The 18,072-nt window shown below is 41.9% G+C and overlaps 1 protein-coding gene and 2 pseudogenes across 7 annotated transcripts in view; all 3 read right to left on the bottom strand.

Annotated features, from left to right (window-relative positions):
- The window catches only part of LOC145478788 (uncharacterized), a 71,074-nt gene that overhangs the window by 31,474 nt on the left and 21,528 nt on the right, over positions 1-18,072 (bottom strand). The window contains exons 8-9 of one of the 6 annotated variants that reach the window (XM_081456951.1): positions 14,128-14,430; positions 5,297-5,387 (exon numbers count right to left, since the gene is read on the bottom strand). In XM_081456951.1, coding sequence (XP_081313077.1) covers positions 5,365-5,387; positions 14,128-14,430 — 326 coding nt within the window. In that variant the 3' untranslated portion in view covers positions 5,297-5,364. Of the gene's footprint in view, positions 1-5,296; positions 5,388-13,148; positions 14,431-18,072 lie in introns of those variants that run through there. The other 5 variants (XM_081456949.1, XM_081456950.1, XM_081456948.1 and 2 more) reach the window with 5 other exon arrangements.
- LOC145478790 (uncharacterized) overlaps positions 1-18,072 on the bottom strand; it is a 42,424-nt pseudogene that overhangs the window by 15,022 nt on the left and 9,330 nt on the right. The window lies entirely within an intron of this gene.
- LOC145480110 (uncharacterized) lies at positions 2,855-5,073 on the bottom strand (annotated as a pseudogene).

Raw genomic sequence — 18,072 nt, 5'->3', positions numbered from 1 at the left:
TGTCTTCCACAATCTTTTTGTCATAGAATTTAGCAAAGGGGGATTCTGACTTCCATCCAGCCTTGTCAAGAATATCTGCTAATGGAACATCACTCAGCTTTGCCTTAGAAGTTGAAGCTGACCTTGTGCTATGAGGCTTGAAAATGTTAACATCAATGCCTGAACTTTGTAATACAAGCTTAACCCAACGACTAATCGTGTCTCTAGACACTGGACCGTACGGTTTAACATAACTTAGCGACAGTTGACTACATGAACGAGTCTCCCTTGCAAACTTTGTTCTTGCCAAGTACTCCTTAAGAGTGGTCACAACACAAAGTCTTGGATCTGTGAATGATGTAAGTTCAATCACCATACCCTTGGACCCTGGTTTGGACTGTTTAACATGCTCTTGAAGTCTGAACACTATAGAGGAGCCAGAATCTATCATGCTGTCCACATTGAGAAAAAGAAGGGATTGCCCCCTTTGAGCAGTGACTAGAGCTAATAACATAGTGAGCTTCAGAGTTAAACTCTTAAGAGAAATCTTATTAACAGGGGACAAAGTCTTTAAGTAATCAAGAACTTGGTTTACATCCCAAACTGCTGTATAACGAGGCATCACTGGGCGAGATTCAAATACTCCCTTTAGAAACCTAATAACTAAAGGATGTTGCCCAACTGGGATACCATCTATTGAAGGGAGTATTGAAGAAAGTGCTGAACGAGCAGTATTAAGGCTACTATAACTAAGACCACTGTTAAATAAAGTCAGTAGAAACTCTATGACTTGGGCTAAAGAGGGACGAACTGTACTAATCTGTTCTCTATGACAGAAGTCAAGCCATTTTTTGTAGTAGGATTGGTACTGTTTAGATGTGCCTTTCCTCCACGACTTGAGGATAATCTTGGTAGCTTCTGCAGAAATGCCTTGCTCCGTAAGGGATTCCCCGATAACTTGCATGCAATTAGTTTCAGTCTGCCCTCCATGGGATGTGGTTGACTGGGCTTGCTTGGAAGATACAATGTCCCTCTTGTCACTGGTAACAGTCTGGGCTTGTCGACCAAAAGACTCATCAGCTTTGGATACCAAGGTTGGGTGGGCCAGACTGGAACAATTATGATCCCTTCCCCTTTCTCCATTTCGATTTTCTTTAAACAACGAAGTATCAGGCTAAAAGGAGGGAAAGCATAAAATTGTTCTTGAGACCAAGAGCAAGAGAAAGCATCCACAAATTGTGCCTCAGGGTCTGGCCTCCGTGACACATAACGTGAAACTTTTCTGTTAATTCTAGATGCGAAAAGATCAATGGATGGCATGCCATAGGTCTCAACAATGCTGTGGAAAATATTTTCACTGAGAGACCATTCTGTGTTATCATTAAATGTTCTAGATTCCCTATCAGCATCAACATTTTCTTTACCTGGTAATGAGATTGCTGTCACCCAGATATTTCTCTGCATGCACCAGGTCCAAATTTCACGTGCAATCTTATTACATTCCAAAGAATGAGTCCCACCCATAGCATTTATGTAAGAGACAGCAGTGGTATTATCTATGTAAATGTTAATATGACAATTTGTCATTGAGTGGCAGAATGATTTCAAAGCAAAAAAAGCAGCAAGTGTTTCTAACTCATTGATGTGACAGTTAGACTCAGTTACAGTCCATCGACCTCCTGCTTTATCTCCCTTGCACACTGCCCCCCACCCTTCTTTTGAGGCATCAGAATACAGGGAGAGTAATGGATCCCCATGGGATATCCACTTAAACGAGCTCTCAACATTTTTGATCCACCACTTGAGGTCTATGACTGATGTGACTGACAATGTCATTACGGAGTTGTAGTTTCCCCTACTTTCTTTCAGAGCTTTGATTTTGTCTATTTCTAGACTTCTATAGAAAAGCTGTGCATATTCAACACCAGGGAACATAGAAACCATTAAACCTATCACTTCTGAGACATCATGAATTGAAACATGAGTTTTTTGTCAATACAGTTAAACATTTTTGTTTCAGCTTTTCAGCTTTCTCTGGTGTTGGTCTCACTGTCATCGTGAGTGAGTTTAAGATAAAGCCCAAAAATGTTAACTCATGGCTGGGTACAAGAATTGATTTTTCTTGATTTAGAAGAAAACCCACTTTGGTGAAAAGGTGGACAGTGTCCTGAACATTATTACTGCAGTCATTAAATGAGGGTCCTTGTAAGTATGAATCATCAATGTAGCCCACATTTGTGTGTCCCATTTGCCTTAAGGTGGAGTAGACAGGCTTAAGCAATTTCGCAAAAAGTCGGGGAGCAGAAGCAAGACCATTAGGGAGGCAAGTAAACTGAAATAACTCCCCCTGCCAGGAGAACTTCAAATATTTTTGGCATTTCTCATTGATTGGAACCGAATAATATGCATCTTGCAAGTCTACAGATGCCATATAACATCCAGGTGTCATAAGCAAGATTGTTGAAGTTAAGCTTTCCATTTTAAAATGATGGTTGCTAATATATTGATTTAAGTTCTTCAAATTGAGAATGAACCTATACCCTCCAGTCTTCTTTTTACGAAGAAATATAGTAGAGAGAAATTCTCCATGACAGTGCTGTGATTTCACGATGACCCTTTGTCAGAAGTTTGTCTAATTCTGAACTGATAATCTGTGATTCTTCCGAATTAAAAGCGATTTCCTTTGGGGGAAGCATTTGTACAGGAGGGCAGTCAACAAAATCAACATTAAAACCCTTGAGGGTTTTGAGAATCTGCGGATCGGAAGTCAATTCTCTCCATTCAGGAAAATATAATTTCAATCTACCTGCCGTTTGTCCTGGTTCTACAAGACATAATTTTTGACTTACCTCCGGTAAGTCCTCAGAAGCTTTGTTTACTTGCTTTGACCCTTCGACTTGGGAAACTTGTCTGAATTCTGTGTGGCAGAACCGCGACTTGCGGTCTGTCGCCAGCCTAAAAAATGCTTCTGACTTCCTCTTGCTCGAAAAAATTTCCGTCTGCCACCAGACGATTGGCTTTTGTATCCAAAGTTAGAGTGGGTCGGGCCTTTATGACGAGTGACGGTGGAAGTAGTTACTTTCCGGCCAACACGGTTTACTTCGGAGATATCCTTGACTTGCTTCGACAAGTCGTCTCCGAAGAGTTCAGCTGTCACTGTTGTAGACGCTGAGCAAAGGTGTTTGTAATCCGTGTGTAGGTCCGGTTTTATGAGCTCTTTCCTTCTATTTACTAAGCTCGGTATTTGCATGTGCCAAAAGAGAAAGGCTGTCTATTGCCTCTTGGGCTAGCACTTTCCCGCCATTTATCTCATTAACTCGTTTCAAGATGGCGTCAGTGACGCGAGCAAGAGCTGTCATGCCCTTAACGACAGACGTTTGCACTTTTTGGAATTTCAAGTCTTGCGACCTGATGGTGGAGCTGAGGTTATCCCAAATCAGTTGGTTAACTCGAACTTTCGTCAAACCTTCACAGTTTTCCGGCTGCGGATATTTGTTTATCTTCTCTTGCAGCCGTTCTTCTAACATGCCGTCTCGCACGAGACGCGTCCCAATTTTAGCGAGCTCTTCATGGATGGGAGGTCCCGTCTCCTCCGACTTCAGGTCATTTTGAACAGTTTTGAGGAAGTCTCCAACTGATTCGTCGACTTCATGTTGCTTTCCATTGCCATGTTCTTTGGCATCAGACAAAAGGTCATTGACCGAGGCATCAACATCCATCTGCTCGTTCGGTGAAGACGATTTTCCCGCCCTCTGGCTGGGTTTGTCTTGTGAGGGGTTTGACAAGTTATTAGGGACTTTAAGCAGCGGGAACGCGGACGGCGACGGGGACGCCGAAACCTGTGAGAAGGCTGGGGAGAGAACGCCGTTGTCGCGGGAATTCACAAACATTAAGCAGCACCGTCGGAAACCGCGGTTTCCGCACTGAAAGCTTATTGACATTATCGATATTCGTCCTCTGTTTATCAGGATGAACTAGGATCACTTTATTGAAACAAGTTCGCAATCAACTCTTGATAATCCACGATGAAGGTGTGTTAAACGATCACGAACTTCTACTCTTGTACGATTTAAACCGGTCGAATGATCTCGACCAACCTTATGATTCCTTTCCTGATTTTAACTTCGATGGTTTGAAGACGACGAGTGCCGGTCTGAATTTCGCTTCCACAAACGCAACTTGCCCCTTCTCGCTGAGTTGTACAATGAAGTAAACGAACTTGTTATCAGCAGATGTTTAATCAGACTGGCGCGACAAAACAGTGTGCTGACTGATAAAGATCTAAGTAAACCACTGATTTTACGACTGAAAATGGAAACAGCTACGCACGTTTTAATGGTGTCTACCCTTTTAAATGTGTTAGAATTTCACCATCATGAGCCATTTGACATTTGAGTACTTCTCGAAAGGAAAAATTTCGATTGAAATTCATGTAAGTTGTCTTTATTTACATTAGCTTTCAAAAAGATATTTCACGGTACTCACATGTTCGCCGACTGGCTTGAGTTCGCTTCAGATTTCCCGACGTTTCTTTAAAATGAAATATCTCACATAACAAGAGAAAACAAGCATTAAAGTTCCTCGAAATTAGTAACACGGGTTATTTAGCGTTGACACAGCAGAGGAAACGAAAGCGAAAACTCACGTTTTCAGACAACGCGAAATGAGCTTCACTCACGTCGGGCTCGAACGCAGAACGTCAACTTGTTTCCCGCCAGTCATGCGCAGTGGACCTTTCGGCTTTTCCCTGATCTTATGGCGTTCCCGTCGCCGTCCGCGTTGTCTTTGCTTAAAGTCCCTATTGTCATTTAAGTCACCCTCGGTGACCTCCTCACACACATACCTCTCAAGGGTTTGTGTTAGGGCCGTGGTCAACGACTCGGCCATCCGGGAAAAGCCTTGTTCCATAGATTTTTGCAAAGCACTGATCTGAGCGCTTGCCATGTCTTCATCGTGTTGACGGGAGTCAATTATGACCTTTTTCCCGTCTTTGTCATTGCCGCGTCTCGAAGACTTGGAAGGTCTCTCTCCTGGTACCGGGTGTATCTCTACATGAATTTCTTTCGATGTTTTAGTAGGCGAATCAGGCGGCATTGTGTGTGGCAAAAACCAAGTTTTCGCAGGACAGAAAAGACAATCCGTTCACAACGAAGGCAACAACGCACTGAGTTCACGCAGGCGCAATGCTATCTCATGTGATCCCTCTGTGGGTGACAAGGTGGAATTACAAATTAACATTAACAGTTCAACAAACTTTTATTTGATATATATTTCTAAAACAATTTAGACTTTCAGAAAAGTCCTTCGTCTTGTTATTCAGTACCCACCAGTACCTCTCGCGACTTTGTCTCCAGCTCAAACTCATGAGGTCGACTTGTGACAAGTCTAAGACACGTCTAAGAAGAATTCTGCAATTTTCATAATGGGAAACGTCCACTAACCTAATTTAAAATCCACTTGAATAAAAATTGCACACAGTGCAATGTTTAAACATTTGACGTAACAACTGCTAATTATACCAGTGAAGTTACATGTAAATTACTTACGAAAAAGTTAAACAATTTAGATACTTGTTTTTAGTTACCTTTCCCGAATAGGCCCTTTCGCAATACGTGAAAAAGTAATCTAAAAGAATAACTATTCTTTAGAATAACATTGTCTAAAATAAACCAACACACAAACGAAGCTTACAAGAGGTAATGCGCCTATTCTTGGTTTTCCTGTGACGGTTCATCGCCGCCATTTTAGAATGCATTGACAAAACAATGCTTCTTCTGTTCTGTCGTTTGTGTCTTCCAACATGGTCCCCATGCCTTTGTCATATCAAGTTATTCGGGTTTATAGTTGCAAGCCATTTACGATACATTATTTGGCTTCTTTTTTAAATGTACAAGAACCTCCTTTTGAGAGTAGCAACTAACAAAAAAGCTAAATTCCTATAACTTTGTACACTGAAAAAGAAGAACACCCGTCTCCTTCATAAAACTGGCTGTTAAGGAATAGGGAATAGGTTTTCCCCATATTCCTTAAAAAAATTTTGTATTTTGTCCCTGTCCCTCATTAACAAATATATTGTTACCCCCAAGACAAATTTCGCCGAAAGTCCCGTCAACAATAGAGATATCCCTTGTTCCTCAAATGACATTTGTTGTTACCGTTTTATAGGGATTGCGTGACATCCGGGAGACTAAGTATGTATAACTTACACCATGTGACCTAGTTGGTTTTCGAAGTCGTCGATCGATTGTAATCGCAGGTTTTATCCTGTGTTTTACCGAGGAGTTTTGGTATTAAAATCGTTGAGTTTCACGAGTTTTGAGTCAAGTTGATAGTGGAATCAACATTTGGTCCATCGGACGCCGGATTATCGCTTCGGTGGAGACTGTGGATGTCTTGGAGTCGAAATATTTGGAATTTGCAGGAGTGAAATTTTGCCGCGTGTGCAACACCGAAGAGCAAGAAGTTTATTTGTATTGTCGGAAGTATGGAAAATGTGGAGAAGCTTAAAAAGGATAAACGGTCGCTTAAATCAAGTCGAGTTAGCCGTGGAATTATCAGTGGAAGCGCCGAAGAACGAAAGAATTGTGGATAGGTTGAATGACATCAAAAAGAGACGGGACGAATTGCTGGAATTACTGGAGAATCTTCAAGCCTTGTACAAAGAAAACAAAGAAACGGCGAATGTAGCGTCAATTGAGGAAGAAGCCGATGGTATAGTCGACCTTGTCGATAGCGAAACGAGGGGAGCTCGGTTGTTTTTAGCGAAAAGAGTGGCTAAGAGTAGCGAAGGAAATTCCAATGCTCAGAGCAAACGTGGGAATTTGGATAACGCGAGTGCGAAGGATAGTCACGTGGCCGACCCAAACAAACAGCTGGAGCGGATTCGAATTCCTAAATTTTCGGGCGATAAGATGAAATATCCTTCTTGGTGAGCAGCGTTTTCAAGTTGCGTTGATGAAACTTCTTTATCACCACAATTTAAAATGTTGTGGCTGGAAAGTTGTTCGGAAGGCGAAGCGGCGGCTACGGTGAAAGGTTTGGGTTATTCGTCGGCGGCTTATGAAACAGCAAAAACGAGATTGAATCGAAAGTATGGAGCAAATCGGCGACAGGTTCAGGCGCATATTGATGAGCTGAGAAAGATGAGACCTATTAATGCAGAAAACCCTCGAGAGTTGGAAAATTTTGCTGACCTCGTGGAGAGGACAGTGGTTACTATAAAGGAAAATAAACATACCTCTGATCTCGAAGGTGGAACTCTATATGCTATTGTGCTAGAGAAAATTCCCCAATCTCTACTCAGCCAGTACTACAGATGGGTTAAAGAAAAGGGAAAACTGGAGTCTCTTGAGGAATTACGAGAATGGGTCGCAGAGGAAGCGGAATACCAAGTGCAAGCATCAGAGGTAAAGAATGGTGCTTCTAGTGCAGGAGGAAGGCATGCCAAATAGCCACGGTCATATTTCGGGACTGGAGACAAGCGTGACCGCCCTTGCAAGGTGTGCAACCAAAAACACCCAATTTGGAAGTGCGAGGTGCTCAAAGGAATGGAAAATAAGAAGAAGTGGGAGACAGCGAAGAAGTTTGGCCTGTGTTATCGTTGCTTAGGAAAAGAGCACCTGGGTGAGGAATGTCGTTGGAGCAAAGAGTGTGGTATTGATCGGTGCAAGGAGCATCACCACCAGATACTTCATCCAAAGAAAAATCTGCCTGATTTCACGGAGAGGAATCCCGATGCATCTAGTGTGAATGGAAACGAGTCAAGTACTTATGAAACAGTAAAGGAACATGAACAACGAAGAATTGCCCTTCGCACTGTTTCAGTTATTCTGAAACATGGGGCCAAGCACTTGCAAGTTAATTGCTTTTTAGATGAGGGCAGTGATACGACTTACGTCAATGAAGATGTCGTGGAAGAATTAGGTTTGGAAGGTCCGAAAGAGAAAGTCACCATTAATGTTGCAAATGACCAGAAGGTAGATCTTATGTCAGCCACTATGGAGATTGGATTGGAGAGTTTAGATGGTCGAGTAGACACTGTTATCGTAGCGAAGACATCACACAGCATTTGTGGAGGCATGAAACCTACTAACTGGTTACAGATAAGAGATCAGTGGAAGCATATAAGGAACATTCCCTTCCCAAAACCTGGGAAGAGAAGCAAGATCGACGTCCTCATTGGCTCAGATTATTACAATCTGCTATTTCCCATGAAGGAAGTTCGTGGAGGCAGTGGTGAGCCTAGTGCCAGACTGTGTCCACTAGGGTGGACAGCTATTGGTACCATTGATGTGTGTGGACGAGATGAGCCATGTAGCACAGGATTCCTTCACACTTATCGGATGCAGAGGCCGGACAGTAATGACGTGGAGCTTAACAATCTGATGAAGCAATTTTGGAGCCTAGAGTCTATCGGCATCACGCCTCGAGTGGATCGACAACTGACCCCCGATGAGAGGCTCGCTGTCAACAAAGTCAGCGAATCCATGAGATTCACTGGAGAAAGATATGAAGTTGCAGTGTCTTGGAAACACGACAGACCGCATTTGGAGTCAAACCGGCAGATGGCTGAAGAGCGCCTTCGCTCAGTTGAAAAGAAATTGATGCAGGATGAGAGTCTTGCTCAGGCGTACCAATCAGTGATTAATGACTACATAAGCAAAGAATACATACGAGAAGTTCCTGATGTGGAGCCTAAACCATCATCAGAATGGTTCCTTCCGCACTTCCCGGTGGTTCGCCCAGAGAAGTCGACAACCAAAGTTCGGATCGTATTCGATGGCTCGGCTCAGCAAGGTGGAACGAGTTTGAACAGTGAATCGCTACCAGGTCCTAAGTTGCAAAGTGACATTGTGGATATTTTAGTGAAGTTCAGGAAGAAATCATTTGCCTTAGTTGGTGAAGTGACGCAAATGTACCATCAACGAATTCTCAGACCAGTTGACAGGCTCCTGCACAGGTTTCTGTATAGGAACTTACACTGTGATGATTCGCCCAGGGTGTAAGAATGTCAGAGGATTATTTTCGGAGGTTGTTATTGCCCATTTTGTGTTCAATATGTTTGGCAAAAACATGCAGAGCTTAACATGGAGACGTACCCATTGGCAGCCAAAGCAGTGTTGGAGCACTGCTACATGGATGATCTCATGCCTTCGGCACCTACAGTAGAAGAAGTTAAAGAAACGAGGAAGCAGCTGAGCGAATTAGGTGACAAGGCAGGATTCCACATTCGAAAGTGGGTATCAAACGATGTTGATGTAATTGCTGATATAAAGGAAGAAGACAGAGCTTCTGAGAGAGATTTGGAGAAGAGAGAGTTGCCGACAACCAAGACCCTAGGTGTACTGTGGAGGGCAACAGATGACAAATTCTTCTTTCGGCACTCCTTGCAGCTGGATGGATTTGAATTCACCAAAAGAACTGTTTTAAAGAAAACAGCTACCGTGTACGACCCACTAGGTTTCTTGTCACCTTACACGATCAGATCAAAGTTATTGATGCAGAAAGCATGGCTAGGAGTAGGGGCATGGGATGATTTGTTGCCAAAACATCACCAGCAAGAATGGATTAAGTGGTTTCAGGAGTTGAATGACCTTGAGTTAGTGAAAATCCCGAGGTGTTTGAAAGATCCTGGGGCTAGTGTGGTAGAGTTGCGCATCCATACATTCAACGACGCCTCCGAAAGCGCATATGCAGCTGCAGTCTACGCACGTCATGTCTATGAGAATGGTGATGTTACTGTTCGATTGATTGCATCAAAGTCCAGGCTTGCACCGTTGAAAGCTGTTAGCATCCCCAGACTGGAGCTCCTAGGTGCGCTCATCGGTACACGACTGACAATGCAAATTTGCTCAGCTCTCAAGATAGCCACACACGAAGTGACATACTGGGTGGACAGTGTAAACGTGGGATACTGGATCCGAAGTCAAAGCAGAGTGGGGGAGATCCACGAGTGTTCAGCTCCAAATCAGTGGCGCTATGTACCCACTAAGGTAAACCCAGCGGACCATGGAACGAGAGGCCTGACAGTGAAAGAATTAGCAGACACAAGTCAGTGGTGGAATGGACCTGAGTTCCTAAAGAGGTCAGAAGAAGAGTGGCCTGAGTGCAAGTTCGATGCGCCAACGTCTGAAGAGAGTCTTGAGTTGAAAAGAGGAAAGGACGTGTCAGCAAAGGAGACTTGTAGCTATGAAATTACCAGGGGAGGAGAAAAGAATCCTGGCGGCGACAATGCCAGAGAGGAAGGAGTTTGGCGGTTAAATCCCTCAAGATATTCAAAATGGTATCGGGTTAAACAGAAAGGAGAACTGGAACTTGGCTTGTCTCTCGTAAGAGTGAGAGCCTGGGTACACCGATTTACTGCAAACTGTAGGAGACCAGCCGATCAAAGATTGAAGGGCGAACTTACGCCACTGGAGCTTCAAGATGCCGAAGAAGCTATTATTAAGGAAGTGCAGACAGAGGCATATGCAGCAGAGATGGATGCGCTGAGAAGAAACACGCAGATCTCAAGACGAAGTACACTGGCACCGCTGAACCCGGTATTGGTTGATGGAATTGTGAGATCAAACACAAGATTGCAACATGCCGATAATCTTCCCTACAAGGTGAAGTGTCCAATCATTCTGCCGAAGAGGAATCAAGTAACAGGACTGATCGCAAGTACTACCATGAATCAGAAGGTCATCGGATGGGGCTTAACTATACCATCAATCACCTGCGCACGAAATATTTTGTGGTCCATGCACGGGAACAAGTTAAAAGGGTAATGAGAGAGTGTTTGGAGTGTGCAAAGCGATTTCGGTCGAGGCCAGCTTGTCAGCAGATGGCACCATTACCAAGGATCAGACTACAGCAGTCATCTAGACCCTTTACCAACTGTGCAGTTGATTTTGGGGGACCCTACTTGACCAAGCAAGGACGGGGCAGAGTACGAGCAAAGCGATATTTGTATTTATTCCTCTGTCTACAGACACACTGCTGCCACCTGGGCTAGCCTCGTCCTTGGACACTGACGCATTTCTCAATGCATTTGTACGTATGACAGCTAGGAGGGGATGGCCTCACCAGATGTTAAGTGATAGTGGGACAAACTTTGTAGGCGCGTCAAATGAGCTAAAGGACTTAGTCTCAACAATTGACCAAGACAAGATACAACGAATGACCTCCAACAAGGGTGTGACGTGGAAATGGAATCCACCAGATGGGCCGCATTTTGGCGGAGTTTTCGAGTCAATGATTAAGTCGGCTAAACGTGCAATAGCTGCTGTACTCGGTGACGCAGAAGTAAACGATGAAGAGTTAGAGACCATTTTCATCGGAGTGGAAAGCATACTTAATTCAAGACCTCTTACAACTGTAAGTGACGACCCAAATGACGACCTGGTATTGACTCCGAACCATTTCATAATTGGACAGATGGGGGGCGATTTTGTGCCTGAGGTTGTCGATGACGCACCTTTCAACCCAAGGAAGCGTTGGCGGATAGTCCAAGAGCTTACGAGACACGTTTGGCAACGGTGTATGCGAGAGTATTTGCCACATGTTGGATCGAGACCAAAGTGGTTCTTCTCTGCAGATAACATTAAAGTCGGAGAGGTTGTTGTCGTCATTGACCCTTCTGCTGCCAGACGGAATTGGAAAGTAGGACGCATCGAGCAGACGTATCCAGGTCCTGATGGACTTGTGCGAGTGGTGGATGTACGAGTCAAGGACAAGGTCTTAAAGCGACCTATCACCAGAATCTCTCCTCTTGAGATTCAAGACATTTAAGATGACATTTAAGACACAAAGAATCTTGTCGGTTGATTTCTAGTTTCGACCTAAGGACAATTTCAGAACAGTTGCATGTACAGTTTTGTAATTTTCGAATTACAGATCCCCTCTGCAATTCGGGAGGGGAAGAAATGTTGTTACCGTTTTATAGAGATTGCGTGACATCCGGGAGATTAAGTATGTATAACTTACACCATGTGACCTAGTTGGTTTTCGAAGTCGTCGATCGATTGTAATCGGAGGTTTTATCCTGTGTTTTACCCAGGAGTTTTAGTATTAAAATCGTTGAGTTTCAAGAGTTTTGAGTCAAGTTGATGGTGGAATCAACAACATTTAAAAATTTCCCTTATTCTCTTAAAATAAAATATCATGTTCTCTTGTTTCGCAAAACCCCTGGGGGGCGCTCGCTAACAAAAGCGTGAACTGAACTTAAGACAAGCAAGCAATAGCAGACTAAAATTGATAATCCAAAACATATCAATCCTTCAATGTCATAATAGCTAATTCTACGAGACAGAAAACTTGAAATAAAAATTTGCAGGGACTATAGAAACCGAGAAAAACCTAACCGTGAGGCACTGAAATCTGACGTTACTATATAAGAGATCCAGCCAGTCAAGTGACCAATCAGCAAACATGACCGCAAATGACCTGCATTTCCTTTTCCAGGTTTTCAAAAACCTCATGAAGTGACGAGTTTTCTGCCGTGTGTTTGTTAAGAGGGGTACAGAAATTCGCACTGTTCTTCATTTTAACTTAGAAAGGTGCACCGTCTTGACGATTTACGGACTCTAATTAATAATTAGATTATGAGTTCGAGATTTCTGTGAGGTGATAGTTGCCGCTATCGCCTCATAAAAATCGAGAGCGAATAATCTAATTGTTTTATTAGAATTCTGACTGAAATTTCCTTCAAATAACCATTCCAGTTATTTCTGATCTTCGTGTTTAACTTCACGCTTTGGAGAATTCGCGCTGACTGAATTAGTTGTCAATTTGACAGTTGAAGTTGTGTACGCGCCCTTATCAGTTTCTTTCAAAAATTTCGAGCTTTTTCAATTTAAGAAACCGTAAATGCCCTCCTTTTAGTCTTCTCAGGAATTTTCTCAACTCATTTGTTTCTAAATGTTCTTTCAAAACTCCAGAGAAACGAGGAAACGTTGCAATTTTGTCGACCACACCAAACCACTGAACACTAATGAGCTGATAGTGTGCAATGGCTCAGCCAATCACTGATTAGCATACTAGTAGAATTCTACTAATTAGTATCACCCAACTAGTGGACTAACGCAAATCCTGCATTTTAATTGGCTACGCTACTAGAGGTTTATTAGTAACAGTCCTCGAATAGCGAAATTGGCGCAATCGAGCGTGACGCTTTCTTTCGTTTTATTCCCAGATAAATATTTCTTCAACTTGCATTTGCTAACTTTATTATTGTCTTTTCTGTCCGACTAGTTCGGTTATACTAAAACAATTAGACCCTTCGCCCTCAAGGGCCACGGTTCAATAGCCCATTCGGCTTCGCCTCATGGGCTATTGACCCGTAGCCCTTGCGGGCTACGGGTCTAATTACAACGGATAGTTACAATTGTACGCGTTACGATGACAAAAGTACGTACAGATCACAGAATATACTTTGTTTGACCGAATCTAACAAAAAGACAGTGAGCGCTAAATATATACTCCGCTCATAACAGCCAAACCAGTATACTAAGAGCGGTTATCAATTGAGTGTCAAACAACGAAATGAAACTAATCATGCTGCTAAGTACAATAAACACAAACAATACAATGAACCGCTGATGGCAAGAAGAAAATACAAGTAACGCTAATGAAAGCGCGGGAAATCTAAATTCGCTTTGACCTTTCTTATGACTGGTTGAGTTAAAGCGAATTTTGCTAGCCAATCACAGGGCGAAGTGAGGCAAACAGAGTTAATAAAAATAATTCTGAATTATAAAGACTCAGTTGAAAACCGTTCTGAATTCCACTGTATTTAGATTACTGAAAATTTCAATTTCAATTTAATTTTACCTTGTAAAGTGAAAGTTCACTAGGGGCTCTTCTTCGTACAGCCTTTCAAAAAAACTGCTTTGATGGCCTGTACTGTGGAAACTTGTAGGGTTTGCTTAAATTACGGACGAAAAATAGCACAGAGGGCGCTGGCAGTGACTAAGAAGTTACATTATCTGTCACCTAAACCTGTAAACAATTAAAGAACTTCCTAGCTTAGAATCACTAACAACTCAGCGATCAAACACACAGTACATGTCATTCAAGAGGAATGTTCCTCTTGCTTTTTCTGAAATGTCGGAAGACTAGACAAACTATCGACCTTGATAGACATGGAAGGACCCCTATTATACCTACTCTGAAAATCTTTGAGTGTAGTTCTTTTTAACTCTTGCATCATGGAAATAAGATCCAATGTTTGCCGACGCTTGTTGAAAATCTCAATCATCCCAGTGAAGAATGGCAAGGCAGAACGAGAATAATAACTTACATGAAGAGTTTCGGGAACTTCAGCAATGCTTTTAAACTCGGAAGGGCTAAACACGAGTTTGGCATGATCTGGAATAAATGCTAACTTCTCAACAACACGTTCCTCCAACACTGCTTCACTGTACAACTCGTCATTGCTGATTATAAATACCGCAACACAGGTGAATTTCTCTATAGAAAAAAAAAAACATCAAAGGTCAAAGGTCGTTAGTGAAGTAAAAACAGCAAGATCCTATGCCAAGTACATAGGGAAGCAATAGGTACACCACGAAAGTCACAAGTCCTCATTTCGGGGTACATCCTCTTCTATGGTTGCTTGATTGCAAAAAATGGTTCAATATAGCAGATATGATAAGAACCCAAAAATGAGACTGAACAATAATGAAAAAGATTGTGGATAGCTTAACTTGATTTTCGTCGAGACGAAGATATCAAGTTTTACTCAATTTGAATTAGTGGCTTTGTAATACTTGGAAATCATGTTTATTCGATGCGTACGTTAAACATGCTTATGACACTGAATTGAGTGCTTATGACACGAATTGAGTAAGACAAACTACAGGCCGGTCACAGTTTTGCCAGCCATCAACAATATTTATGAGAGGATTTTAGTCGTACAGCTAAATGATTTTTATAGTTCTGTTTTGTCTGATTTTGTAAGCGCGTATAGAAAGTTCCACAGTTGTGAAAGTTCGTTATTAAGAATGACAGAAGAGTGGAGGTCAATGCGTGGTGATGGCAACTCGTGGGGATAGTGTCGATGGATTTGTCAAAGGCCTTTGATGTTATACAGCAACCCCTATTATTAGCCAAGCTCAAAGCCTACGGACTAGACGAGGACAGCTGTGCCCTGTTAAGAGACTATCTGTCAAATCAACAACAGAGGGTGAAGATTGGTGACACTTTCTCGTCATGGGAGACTAAAATAATAATAATAACAATAAAAACAATCTTTAAAGAGGAAGCGCCCGTCACGTAATACGTGGTTTTTAGGGAGGTCCTCCATAAAAATAAAAAGTATTAAAATCTAACATAAGACTGTTAAGCGAGGGGTGCCTCAGAGTAACGTTTTAGGCCCCATTCTTTTTAATATATTATAAACGATCTTTTCTATCATATAAAAAGAGCTGAGCTAAACGCGTATGCTGACGACCATCAAATTTATTACTCAGACAGGGCTCCGGTGGCACTAGAAGAAGGCTTTTTGTAAGGACGTTGAAGCAGAAAATCAATGGTACAATCACAACGGTATGATTGTCAACGAAACTAAACAACAGGCCTTGATCCTTGGTGATACGGAGTATATCTTCTCCTTTCCAGTGAAAGAGTCAATTGACATATTTGGTATGAACATTGACAACAAACTTCAGTTTGATAAACACGTATCTTCGGTTGGTAAAAAGATAAATAATCACTTAAATGTCATGATAAGATTTAGAAAAATCACTTTGGTTAAACTGTCTAAGGTCTTTATCTTACGGCACTGTCACTATTGTCCATCGGTGTGGAATTTCTGCGGCGCGCGAAATACTGAGAAACTAGATGCCCTCAATCAAAGGAGTCTTAGAATCGTTCTAGATGATTTTGAATGTACATATAATACCTCATTGGACCAAGTCACTGTGTTTCTCTACATAACAGAGCGGTATACACAATATGTTAATTTTACTCTACAAAAGTTTATTTCTAACTAACTATCCTATCTACATGAGGAATATGTTTACTCTCCGTACTACCTCGTATAATTTACGCGGTAACTACATTCTGACACTCCCTGTAGCAAAAACTACTACTTATGGCCTTCGCTCTTCTTCTTATCATGTCGTGCCGTTAAGCAAAGGAACTCACTGCCGGACAATGTTCGAACTTTAAACCTTAATGACTCTAAAAAAGCATTAGCTAACCTTAACTTAATGTAAATTTGGGACATTTTGTAAATTAAATTCAGTTTCTGCTTAATATAGTACAGTGAAACCTACATTAAGCGGACACCCTTGGGACCCTCATTAGTGTCCGCTTAATACAGGATGTCCTCTCAAAACAGGTTCTAATATGTTGTGCAATAATAGTTAATTATTAACCCTTTTGTAACACAGCGTAACACAGTGTGAGATCAAAGACTGCTCATAGCACAATGTCCAGTCAGTCAATGTATCAATCTGGAATAATCACTTAGCTTTAAAACGACATCGCTGAACAATGTTAAAAGGAGTCTCAGCTGAACCTTTAGAGGTAAAATGCGCTTGAAGTGTCCGCTTAATGCAGGTTTTGTGCAACAAAATGGCTTAATATTGGTGTCCGTGTCCGCTTATATAACAAAGGTGTCCGCTGAATGCAGGTTTCTTTTACAGTAAATGTAGGAAGCAAATTTTGGGACTCAAGCCGTTGTCCACTTACTGAGAGGGTGCCCGCTTAATACAGGTTTCACTGTATTTTAAAATATTCAGTATACTGAGATTTACTTCATTCTGGCCGTTAATTGTAAATATTATAGCTACTCTTAAATTCGTAGTAAATGGTTTGAACCCAGGAGTATCAGTAGTTCGTATAGTGTGATCGTCCTGGTGAGGGTAGTTCTGAAAAGAACTGTTCTTGGTGACTGACGTTTCGACAACCTGAGCGGAAGTCATCTTCAGAGTCAAGTGAATAGTTTTTGTCAGTCGATGATCTTATATGTGTGGTCCGTAGAACGTGATTGGCCAGTTTTCCGTTAAAATGTAATCTAACGTGGATACGAGGCAATTTCGGGCTAAAACTACAAAATAGCTAGATATGTATGTAGGTAGGTAGGTAGGTAGGTAGGTAGGTAGGTACACTCATATAAACTTTTCTTTAAATCGACTAGAATCAACTGTTTTAAGGACGGTGCCTACTAAATACAAAGGTTTTTGCGCCGGGTTAGGACCACGCCATGCAAGGGCCATTGGAATCCACAAAGAAAAATTGGGGTAACCACGTATTTTTTCCAGATAATCAGCCTTGAATCTCAACAAAAATGCTGACATCAGCATTTTCTGAAAAAAGAAGCAAAGGATATTTCTTCACAAATTTCCTTCGAAATCTCCTTTACAAACAGAAAAGCAAACACATTTATAAAGGTCTTAAAACTACATAGTAAATGGTGACATAAAAACCATTTTTGGTATGTTTTTAATAACAAAATCGTTGCAACAGCGCTTTTAGCGTCTCTGACAGCCTTCCTCTGGTTCAGCCAAAATACAGTCTAAATACCTTTTGGTCACAACCAGAAACTAATCACGTGTTGAATAGGCTTGCCACTTCCATTTCATAACATAAAATGTGGGGGTAACCGAGCGTTTTTTAAAGTTATTGACCTTTTTTTGAAAACTTTTACGGTGCCCGTTACATTTTTTCCTGTCACCTCCCCAGTAGGTAAAACATTTGCGTATTTCGCACTTGTTTTGCGCGCGCACTGCGCCATCTGCAGGTACTTGTTTACAGTTGGATTTCAGTATAATTTTCGCCAGATAACAGTTAGTTTTTCAGCTGGAAGACGTTAACAGTTAGTGGTTGGTGATATGCTGCTATTTTGGTGTTCCTGGTTTGAGTACGGGTTCATTAAACTTGATTTGGTCAAAGTAGGAAACTTTTGCTTTCTTTTAGTCGTGTACTTGGTAGCGTAGTTGATTGCGTCAATGTCAACCCCAGCGCGCGTGTGACACTTAAACCATGCCTTGCGCGATGCGCAGAAAATATGCGCACTAACAAAAGTAAGCACCGTCCTTAAACACTCGTTTTTCATTAGAGTGACTGGTGATTGGAACAGTCCACCTAAGAATATTGCTGTAGCGG

The sequence above is a fragment of the Orbicella franksi genome, chromosome 2 (genome assembly GCF_964199315.1).
Source record: "Orbicella franksi chromosome 2, jaOrbFran1.1, whole genome shotgun sequence".
Taxonomy (NCBI): Eukaryota; Metazoa; Cnidaria; class Anthozoa; order Scleractinia; family Merulinidae; genus Orbicella; species Orbicella franksi.
This window is presented reverse-complemented; position numbering and strand designations above follow the sequence as displayed.